The sequence below is a fragment of the Phalacrocorax carbo genome, chromosome 1 (genome assembly GCF_963921805.1).
Source record: "Phalacrocorax carbo chromosome 1, bPhaCar2.1, whole genome shotgun sequence".
Taxonomy (NCBI): domain Eukaryota; kingdom Metazoa; phylum Chordata; class Aves; order Suliformes; family Phalacrocoracidae; genus Phalacrocorax; species Phalacrocorax carbo.
The window spans coordinates 202,580,646-202,592,556 of NC_087513.1; the positions used below are offsets into that span (position 1 = coordinate 202,580,646).

An 11,911-nucleotide genomic window follows, 5' to 3' on the forward strand; every position below is an offset into this window, starting at 1 on the left:
ATGGTTTTTAAGGAAGACAGGTTGTATGAACTAGTCACTTTCCATGACCTGCTTTACTACTAATAAAACAAAAAAAAATTTAAATACTCAAAACAATTTCCTGATATTTAGCATTTCTGGTTTTAGGTACATCTCAAGCAGTAAATTATTCTGAAAGAGAGATAGGAAGTCACTTTAAGGATCTCTGAAGTAAAATTTGCGTTAATGCTTTAGAGTTATATTTCTTTACAGAAACAAGGAAATATGGTATCCTATTGTATACTCCATGTTATTTCTTATCAGCCAAGGCAACATTTATTAACAGTTGAAGTGCATATGATCTATTCCAACTGTTAAAAATGGCTGAACTACTGTAACTACTGAAAAGCTGCAGAATTAATTTAAAAAATCATGAAGTTTGTTATGTATTTTTATTGTCCATCAGATAATAGAAAGGCAATTTTTCTAGCAGAGTGAGTTATTGCAAAGTTATTGCAAAGTTATTGGCAGTGTAAGTTACTGCAAAATAATCAAGAAGTGCGGTTTGCTTCCACCCTTTTCTTCCCACAACCTATGTCAATATTCAGAGACCATGTTTATATGAGGATACAGTTTCAGAGCCCTCAGTGAGACAACAGATGCCTAAACCACAGCGTTGGAGAGGAGAGAAAAAGTAGCCGTCTAAGCATGTTTACTTTCAGCAACAAGGAAGTTCTAACTTGTCCATAAGTGGTGACTCAGTGGGTTGGGACTATAAAAGTAAAGGTAACTGCTCTCTAAAACATCAGGGCTTCAGACTTCAGAAATCCAACATGATGCAATCAAGACTTTCAGCTGTCTTCTTTTTCTTGTTGGGTTTGTCATTTTGCCTGACAATCCCTATTCCCCTTGAAGATAGCCATGAATTCACAGAGAAAGACCTTCAGTTTGCAGAGGTACAGTATGAAATAATTTGTTTGCATGTTTTATAAATAGTAAGTTGTGTAGTTACAACTGTTTGGAAACTAGGTTTCTTACTTCTTTTCTCCTTCTTAGCGCTATCTCAGGACGCATTATGATCTCCGTCCAAATCCTGCTGGCATAATGAGGAAGAGTGCCAACACAGTGCAAGCTAAACTTCGAGAAATGCAAGCATTTTTTGGCTTGGAGGTGACCGGCAAATTAAATGAAGAAACATATGAACTTATGCAGAAACCAAGATGCGGTGTCCCAGATGTGGGGGAATATAACTTTTTCCCTAGAAAACTCAAATGGTCAAAAACTAATTTGACATACAGGTAAATGTATGACATTTTGAGTGTAATCCAAGTTATTACCTTCTTTCCAGGTATCTTGTCCAATAGATTGCTCAGATTATGAGGTTGATGGGAGAAGGATGCTTTTTAGTTTGACAAAGTTTATGTTGCAGTTTAAAATCCTTACAGGCCCACTCTTGGAAGGGTCCCCCAAGCCCACCTTACAGCCCAAGAAAGCAAATATTATTTTTTTTCCATTGCACAGTGTCATGGAGGAAGGCTGGTGGGGTGTAAGCTAGTAACTCCTCATCTGGCCTCCATGTAGACACTTTGGGCATGTCTATGGTGCTGAATGAAAGAGTGGTAGAGGCTAAGACCATGCTCCTCACCACTGAGCCTCACAGTGCTTAATCTCTAGGTCACTCCTTAGCTCTGCTTTGGACCTGTTTTAGTGTCTCCTTCACAGAGGACTTGTCCTGGACAAAGCAGTGTAGATGCAAACCTGTCTGTGCAATGGGGCTGTGAGAGCATGGACTGATCCTTATCCCTCTTCCATTTCACAGTCCAGATGTAGATATTTATGCTTGGTCAGACAAATCCCCACACCATAACCTCAGAAAGCTGCCCTTGGGAAGCTACGGTGCTGAAAGGTCATGTGGTAGCTCCTTCTCCCTTAATACCCCAAGCAGTCAATGGGAGTTTTGACCAGCTGCAACTCAAGTTTCTTTAGCAGATTCCACATATGATAACACTGAACTCTATCAGTTCAGTATCTGGTGATAAATATTACTTTAATATGGATGATTCTAACTTATAAAAACCTCTTTGTATCATGTTTTGCTCCTCCAGGAAGTGAGGATCATGAGATATTCTGTATGACATAAAAAAAATTTGAAGTTACTGCTATGATTTGACTTAATACAGACTACATCTGTCATTTTCTATATCTTCTGGTGCATATAAAACCAATTACAGAGAGCTATTGGATCATTTCAGATGTCTCTGAATGATTTTCATGAAAACGGACAGTTATTTTTTTGAATACTGTATGCAGCTGCTGAGCTCTGATTTTAGATAAGAACATAGGGAGGAAAAAAGCAAAAATTTTAATAAGGTTCACAGTCAGATAAAAATGTATTACAGAGTTTCTTCAATTCACACAAGTTAACTGGAGATATTAATCTGTTTGACAGAATTATGAATTACACTTCAGATCTGAGACGTGCTGAAGTAGACAGAGCTTTCAAAAAAGCATTCAAAGTTTGGTCTGATGTGACACCACTTAACTTCACCAGAATACGAAGTGGTATAGCTGATATCATGATCTCCTTTGGTACTAAAGGTAACACAACCAATTATTTTTACATTATTTTTACATTGCTTTAATAAAATGGTATAATTTATTTCATTGTTTTGAATGTTGTTTTATAGAGCATGGTGACTTCTACCCCTTCGATGGACCCTCTGGATTACTGGCTCATGCTTTCCCCCCCGGTCCAGACTACGGAGGAGATGCCCATTTTGATGATGATGAAACTTGGTCAGATGATTCTAGAGGTAACAGATGTTCCTGAGATTATTTGAAATGGTGGTAGATGGACAATTTAATACGGTTTGATATCTGTAAACAGTGTGTTTTGCCTGTTGTTTGACTGTTCATTAGCCGTTATATTCACTGTCTACTCATAGGAAGCTAGGTTTAATCTCCAATCATAAATTAAAGTATAGCATATGCCTATCATAAATTCCAAGATATACACCTCCTAAGTGCAGTCATTAAAAAAATGCCACAAACAAGGTCATCTTGGCATTTCACTGAGCTTAAGGGCAGCTAGTTCTGATCACAGACTGATGGGAATTACTTTACTGAAGCTTATGGAAAACACATATGCTTAGCTCAGCTGCAAATCAGCTACTTACCTCTACTTTGAAAATTCTTCACTTTGTCTATTCAGGACAGAGAACAATACAGAACAAATAGAACAAAACTCTATTTTTTTTCAGCCCTGTGTTATTTCACCCGGCTGGCATTAAAACTAATTGCTGCAATACTGAAAACAATACGGACTCTCTACCAGAGCTGAATTCCTGTCAAAAATGTTCTTGACTTGGCTAGGACTGAAGACTTCACCCCATAGCTTTCCAGTATTGCTAAGAAATTTCAAGAAATCTAAATCTGCTGGCAGAACAACATTGTCAAATAAGATTTAGGTTGAACACCAGCTATGAGATACTCGATCATTTAGGCCCTTATTAAAATAGAACTGATGGTAGTTTGAAAAAGACAAGCAATTATACATCATTTTCCCATTAATCCAGTTGTCTCCTTCATTGTCCAATATATTAAAGCACAATGTTAAGGTTAGATGATTAGTCCAAGCCCACTTTGGTGATACAAGGAGCTAAAAATTTACTTTCACTGTGTTTTTTTATAGGGTATAACTTGTTTCTTGTTGCTGCTCATGAATTTGGTCATTCACTGGGACTTGAACACTCTAGAGATCCTGGGGCTCTGATGTTTCCAATTTACACATACACTGGAAAAACTGGTTTTGTGCTTCCTGATGATGATGTGCAAGGGATCCAGGAGCTCTATGGTAAGTCTGTACAATATATATTTCCTGTGTCATTATAACCTGTTACAGATACACTGTACAGTTACTAAAGAGCTACAGATGTTCAATAGCAACAGTCACAACTGATTAAGACCAATTCACTGGATCCTTGGCACCCAGACTTCAGGAACAGAAGATGCTTATGTTTAGTAGTTCAGAAGGAAAAAAAAAAAGGAAGTAACACTGCGGAGTACAGTTGGTCACTGTGCTGTCTCCTCTGGTGGTGGGGGGTGGGGAGCAGAGTCCTTATACTTTTTGACCTGCCTCAAAAGAGAAGGTAAAACAGACTCTAAAGGGAGAAACAGAAATATCCATGCTTCATCATAGAACGAATACAACTTCTGGGGAACCTTCAAAACCTGGGACAAAGAAAGCAAGTCTATTTAACATTTTTGCAGGGCAGCTGAACTGCAAAGTTCATTAATGTATTTGGCTAAAGGATAGAGAGAGAGAGCAGACTTTTCCCTGTAAAATGGTTTGCCCATTATGTTTGTATTCATCATGCTGTTTGGGAAGTCTTCCATGTCCTATTCAATAAAATGATTCACAAGAAGGAAATGAACGTTGTTCAACTTAGATAATACTACATGATTCCAGGTCCTGGAGACAAAGATCCCAACCCAAAACATCCCAAAACGCCAGAGAAATGTGATGCAGATTTATCACTTGATGCAATAGCAGAACTTCGTGGAGAAATGCTGATCTTCAAGGACAGGTAAAGAGACTGCCTTATCATGGATGGTGGGTACTGGATAAAATTTGAGCAAGCAAAAATACCATTTCAGTTTTTTACTAAAGATTTGAGTAAACGTAAATCTAAAAAGTCACAAATCAATGTAGATACTGCTAAGAAACTACACCAAATATCTCTTTAGGCAGGATTTATAATACAGTTATAGACTTGACTTCCCAGTAATATGAAGTGAAGGTGATATGGCTGAAGACTGATACCGTTTGTACACAATTTTTCATTCCACAGGGCTTTCTTCAACATGCACAAATCTACTAACATTTATTTGAATGAACTTGTACTACATTCAGAAGCCTTACATAGGGCAGTGTTTCTCTTATTCTAAATGAAAAAAAAAAAAAAGATTCATTTGTTGTTGTTTGAGATGATTACTGTGGGAGTGACAAAAATGGTCTGCAGCTAGGTGACTATGAGGAAAGGAAAGGTTTACCAAGGGGCTCTATGTATTGTAAATTCTATGCTGTGAAACCAAGTTAAATCTCCATTAACTAGTTTTTAGTATAACGCATCAAAGATACTGCTATTCTGTAGCATGATGAGAAATATAAAATATATTTTCTTCTTATGAACTAGGTTTTTCTGGCGACTGCACCCCCAGATGGTTGAGGCAGAACTGGTGTTACTTAAATCCTTTTGGCCAGAGCTTCCAAATAAAATAGATGCAGCTTATGAAAACCCCATCAAAGATCTTGTGTTCATGTTTAAGGGTGAGTTTTCAGTTTTGTTGTTGGCAGAAGAATATATGTATTTAGTCAAGCTGGGACAGTGGTGTAAAGGTAATCAATTGAAGAACAACACATCCTACCTTCCTCGCTCAAAAAATAAATTCTGTTGGTTTCACCCCATGCAATATAATTTTCAGTGAATTAGGAGATGCACAATTAAGTTCAGATGTCTAGGATCATATTTATCATAAACAGTGTAATACCTGCTGAGTTTGTGACCTAAGAATCTGTTATTTTCAGGAAAGAAAGTCTGGGCTTTGAATGGATATGATATAGTTGAAGACTTTCCTAAAAAGATATATGAAATGGGATTCCCAAAAGAAATGAAAAGAATAGATGCAGCTGTCCATATTAAAGACACTGGCAAGACTCTCTTTTTTACTGGAAATAAATACTGGAGGTAAGCTGGAGACAGTTGATGTTTCTTTTCAGTGCCCCTAGTCATAACCTGTCCAGAAGTCTCAAAAGATTATCAGGTTGTTTCAAACCAGGCACTTGATTGTGGCTCATGTTTCCAGTCTGTGGTTTTCATTGGTGCTATAGCTGTATAGAATATGTCATATAGGTATATGCAAGATTTCTATAAACATGTGGGCACAGCCTTTAAAAGCTGAAAGAGTGAAAGAAAGGAAAGGAGAAAAAAGTGCCCTAATCTGGGAGAGTTTGTAATATGGTCACGTCTCCTAGACAAAATTCCCATCTTGCTTCCTTGAGTTGTTTGTGTGACACAAGGTGGTATCAGTGCTGTGGGAGATGGCTGGTTTCTGCTGTCCGTGACTGGCACTTACGGCCAGGTCTGATACATAATTAAGACATTTCCATCCCTTCCCAGTATCTCTGTGCCAAGCAGCATCAGGATAGGCTTGTACTGCCAATACATCCAGGTACAATCATCTCCATATAATATGTACTTTATAGATCAGTTCTGAAAATGTAGCTTGATTAGTTTTGTGTTTATTGGGCTTGTACTTCTTGTGGAAGAGTGCCCTGTTTATTAATCTGAGTTTCATTATCGCACTAGATATAAGGTACCTAAAGGCTGCTGGCTACTTCTGACATGGGTATCTTCAAAGCATATAAAGGGCACATACCAAAATCTCAGGCTGTTTAAATCCACTGAATTTTTCATTTTTCTTTTGTGTTTAATATAGTTATGATGAAGAGGCGGAGGTTATGGAAGCAGGCTACCCCAGGCTGATAGAGGAAGAATTTGCAGGAATTGGTGATAGAGTGGATGCAGTCTATGAAAGAAATGGTACATAATCTGATAATGAAACTTTATTACAATTAGTTGTCATTAAAACTTGAGATTATTGTCCTGTGGGAGATTCTGCCATTTGTAATTTTTGATTTCTTCACATCAGTGCTTCAGTTCTCAACTGAATCAGGTGTCTGATCTAAATTGCCCTCTGGCCAAAGTGCTCTTATAAGATGTGTACATATATATTTGAGAAGCCAAAAAAGACCTACCTCCTTGCTTAGGGGACCTAAAGAGATATGTTTAATATAGAGGTATTGTAATGTATCTGTTCCTTCAAATAGGAACATTTCTATCCAACTCTTCAAGGAGTGTTTCCAAGTCAGAGTCTTAAACGCTAATAGGCAAACTCTGTATTTTCCTAAGCAAATACTGTATAGTAATAAAATGTAGAGCTTGACATTAAACTAAAATCTCTGTTATTTTAAAACACTGGTCCAGGTCTGGCAAATGGAATGAGGACCTTAGAAAATTTAACGCAGCTTTTTAAACACTAAAATATTACATTTAAAATTGTTATTAAAAATGAAAGCAAACAGGATTGCTTTTATTTAAAGGATAATTGTAACATCACAACACAGTTTTCTCAGGGTTAATTCAATTTAACTTTCCTTTTCCTTAGGTTATCTCTACTTCTTCAATGGACCACTGCAGTTTGAATACAGCATCTGGAGCAAAAGAATTGTCCGTGTCCTGCATACTAACTCCATATTTTGGTGCTAATTACAGTTGAGTGCCATGTCATAGGCTGCAGAGCAGCTTGTAGTACATGGGAATAATAATATGGACATATAGATTTATAGAGGACAGCAAGATTCTGTGAACAAGCACTGGCTACCTACCACCAAATGTATACTGTATATATGGAACTATATAGCTGTATGTCAGTCTGGGACTGAATTAACTTAATAGGAAAGAAGAAAAGAAATTATTATCATTTCAAGGGGCATTACACCTTTTAAAGTTTGTCTATTATTAAAGTGAGCTGGATACATCCTACATGCTCATGAACACTATTAACTCCCAGTAATCTGAGCATGTTTAGCATCTTTCAAGGATCTCCTATCATGTCGCAGGAAATAGCCCTGATAAACCCAGGAGTGTTATATTTTTAAGCTAACCCTTCAGCTCTTTCTGAAATTCCTGTTAATGAACTGGGAATTCAGATGTGTAATGAATGAGTCAGGACTGTATGGTGGCTCTCCGAGCTGGATAACACCAGACTGCAACACTGAAGTGAAAGAATTCAAGGATATTTGAATGTATCCCCATTTGAATGGGAGTGTCCCCCTGGAAACAAATGCCCCATCATCTTTGGAATGAGCAGAAGGTATAGAAGTGATGAGGTGTCATTCCAAAGCAGACAGAAAGCAAGAAAAGGGAATAGTGTTCCCTGCAGAAATCATTAGACTGTACGACACTGGGGAAACCAGAAAGAAATAGCAACAAGAGAATTATGCAGGCTGAAACCTTGCATGAAGCTACATATGGTAACACAGCCCATGTTTTCAGCTGGTGTAAACTGAAGTACTTCAAGTGACATTTATAGAGGTTGTGCCTAGTTGTGCCAGCAGAGAACCTGAATGTTCAGATCAAGATTTTCAAAAGAATACCTTTTTTCATGTTGGTCACTCTTCCAATATCTATAGCAATTGTTTCAGTACAATGTAAGTTTTGGTTTTTGGTTTGTTTTTTTTTTAATCAGTGCAAATGATGTGGGACTGTGATTATTTTTTGGTTTTAAAAAAAATTATTAAATAAATTGGAAGAATAAAGTTACATTGTGAAATGACTCAGTGCTTGTCAGGCCATAGCTGGAATATTGTGTTGAGTTTTGGTCCCTGTGTGGCAGGTGCACCTGCCCTGACAAAGACCAGGGCTTTCCGACTGTTGAAGCAAACTGGTTGCTGATAATTTTCATGCCATTACTTTTCATGCCCTTACTTTTTGCGCCCTAACTGCCTTGCTGTGACTGCTGTCACGTACACAGACACTTTTGGCCAACAGTTAACAGACATGACCATCTATGACCACAGGTCAGATTCCACTAGGGTATAAATGCAGTCCTGATGGGGGGCAAATTCAGCTGCTCCTCCTCGGAGCAGGTCTGCAGTCACAGACTGTCCCCTTGAGTCAGGAAGCTGCCCAGGGTAAATCCTTGAGGTTGAGAGCCCTCACCTTATTGGGTGACTTATTGTATATATTGGGTCATCATTCTAAAGCTTAGGAATTCTTAAATCAGCTGTGTAGTATTAACTTCTGTTGGCATCCTGAACCTGTGGTTAACAAATGTTCATCAGGGTATCAAAACACTTTTCGTTAGAATAAATCTTATTTTGGGTTACACCACCTGCCTAATTTGACTCTGTGTAGCTCCGTAACACCCCACAATACAAAAGAGTTGTGGACAGGCTAGAGGGGGCCCAGAGAAGGGCCACAAAGACTATCAAATTACTGGAAAGCCTGCCATATGAGGAAAAGCTAAGAGAACTGGTTTGTTCAGCCTTGAAAAAAAGAAGGCTTAGGGGAGACCTTATCACCATGTTCCAGTATTTAAAGGGTGGCTACAAAGAATATGGATACTTGCTTTTTACAAGGAGTCACATGGAAATGACAAGGAATAGTGGGTACAAGTTGGTGCAAGAGGAAATTTTTTCACAGTAAGAACAATCATCCATTGGAATAATCTCCCCATGGGAAGTGGTGGATTCCCCAACATTGGACATTTTTAAGTATCAGCTGGACAGGGTGCTGGCCCATCTTGTCTAGACTGTGCTTTTGTCATGAAAGGTTGGACCAGATGTTCCTTGAGGTCTCTTCAAACCTGGTATTCTATGATTTTATGATTCTATAACTTAAATTAAAATATCCTACGATGCATGTCGTAAAAGCAAGACAGAGCTAGTGGATAAAAGCAATATCAGGAACCCTAACCTGTGCATTTTATTGATTAAAATTTTCACCTCTATTTAAAAATCTGGTTTGCTTTTTGTCTCTCTGAGAAAATTAATTTTATAGAAAAGAGAGGAGAGAAAGACAGAAACAGAGGAAAATGGAAAGAAGCCTCAAATCTGCAGAATAAGAACTAAGTTGGCATTAGTCTTTATCATTACAAAAAGTATGAGAAATTATTAAGAAATACAGTGAAATTCAGTTCCACATTAATTTGAATGCTAAACATTAATAACTAATTGAAACTACACTGTTATCTTCTGCCTGATCAAAACCAGTCCCTAAGTCAATCAGCCAGGCCTGCCAAGCAAATTCAACACTGAATACTTGGCATAAATTGCCAGGCTTACCCACCAATGGACTAGATAAGTTTGATTCTGTATCTTACATAACATAGATAGTCAGACAAGATACCCTAACAGATTTAGTGATCTGACTATAAAACTGTGAATTAATGAATTCCAGACCTTAATATGCTTAAAGGAAATGAGAGGAAATAGAGCTAAAAGAACCCTTTACAAATGGAAAAACTTAAAGTGAACTAAGATCAAAGTTCTGTTACATGACATAATATTGATGAAACTTTATGGTGAATATTCATGATGATTGGGAAGAAATCAGTACAACTGTCTATGCATAATAAACAGAAATTGATTCAATTATTTGTCAAAATAATTTTTGTGATAATGCTTGATATTGGGGTGCAGTTTAGCTTAATTACTCTGCAGCAAATTAAGGTTCTGGACATGTAATCATAGTCCTCATTATTCTTAGTATAAAGACTTGGTGGAAATTTTTGTGTCAAAATAATAAAGAATCTTCCATAAGGGCTAGCTGTTGAGTCTGAGTGTTCTGAATTTCAGAGGTCGGTCTGACCTGAGCCTCAGTGAAGCAGGGAATGCAAAGGTGCACAGGGAAGCAAGGAGACATCAATGAATGTCTCTCATATCTTTGAGAATTTCTATTAAACCTCAATGTTTGGCAGGGAAAAAAGCTACTGCAGAGGTAGCTGGGTCTTCCAGAGGCTTCAGTATGATCATATCCAGCTGCTCCCCAGGCCAAACAGTCAGATTCCTGTTTGCCGCTTGGCTGACTGGAAGCAGCCTTTGGCACAAGTCCAAGCATGGCTCCAGCTCATGCGTCTGCAACCCCAGCAAGAGACGTGCACTGCTCTGCGGTTAGCTCTATCTCAGCTGAGGAAAAAAACAGGCTGTCAGTTCCTGGCATTTCTTTAAGAAAAAATGGAAAACAAAAATGCCTGTGCTACAGAAGAGGAAGCCTGAGGTCAGAGCCAGAGGGGTCCTGATGCTGCCGTCAGCCAGAAAGGAAAACTCTCCAGAGGGGCTTGGAGGGGACCTATATGTGATATCACCCAAGACCACCAAGTATTGAAAAGAAATGAGTACTTTTCTTGAGAGAGATACTGAACTGACTGCTTTCCCCTGAGAAGTCATGAGTGAGGAAAGGATGACGAGAGCCTGAGACAGCTGTGTCCCCGGATGTAATAAAAGCAGAACTAATAACTTCCCACCAGGTTGCTAGTTTTTATGTGGAACTACACAAATCCACCTAATAGTACGTGAACTGTTGTTGATTAATATGCCTTTTATATCCATTTTGATCTCTGCTAAGAATGATCATTTGAGGGGGACAAAGGATAAGGCAGGAAAAGGAATCTGTCAGATGCTCCTCAGGATTAGTTTCTGTGCTGGTTAAATGCTCCTGAACAAGTATGAAAAAATATATATATTTGCATATATATATATAGATATATATTAGAGGATGCAAATATATATTTCAGGAGAGAAAGAAGTGAGCAAACATCATTTAAACTTTCCAAAGTGAGAAACTAGACAGCTGTCCTCTAAATTAATTAATACATTGAAAAGACAACAAACACTGTAAAGAGGTACTGTGAGCTATAGGAGATTTACTACTAGCTGAGGAAAAGGAGAAGAATTTTAATCTTATAATGAAAACTTTTTTTCTCAGCATAATCTCCAGAAACCTGCTCTAAAGACACTAGGTGGCAGCGACAACTTTGCTCCTTAAAGCATCTGCACAGAACCAAAATTATATGGTGGGTGAGGAAGCTGCAGCTAACTATTTCTAATTCTTACATTTGGTGAGGATATAAAAAGACAACACTAATAAGAATTTAATAATTATATTCTGTTGAAATGTGGATCTCTGAGTAACAAGTTAGGATATTAAAATGCTCACTGTTAGGGCCACAAATTTTTCAGTCTATTGATAGCCCTTTTCCCAGCGTCAGTGAAATATACTTAAAACAATATACTCTGTGGCTAGACCTACAAATAATACAATCCTACAGTTTAACTTCATTCACTGGAAAAATTACACACACATGCATGCATAGACATATTCCAGTTCCT

General features: G+C 37.9%; 1 protein-coding gene across 1 annotated transcript; it reads left to right on the top strand.

The window, feature by feature from the left end:
* Window positions 1-736: 736 nt before the first annotated feature.
* LOC104045334 (collagenase 3) lies at window positions 737-8,355 on the top strand. Its single transcript, XM_009505329.2, has 10 exons — window positions 737-914; window positions 1,015-1,256; window positions 2,408-2,556; window positions 2,646-2,771; window positions 3,650-3,811; window positions 4,427-4,544; window positions 5,154-5,287; window positions 5,546-5,705; window positions 6,457-6,560; window positions 7,186-8,355. Exons 1-10 carry the CDS (start codon window positions 792-794, stop codon window positions 7,284-7,286), a joined length of 1,419 nt encoding a protein of 472 aa, XP_009503624.1. The 5' UTR covers window positions 737-791; the 3' UTR covers window positions 7,287-8,355.
* Window positions 8,356-11,911: the final 3,556 nt, after the last annotated feature.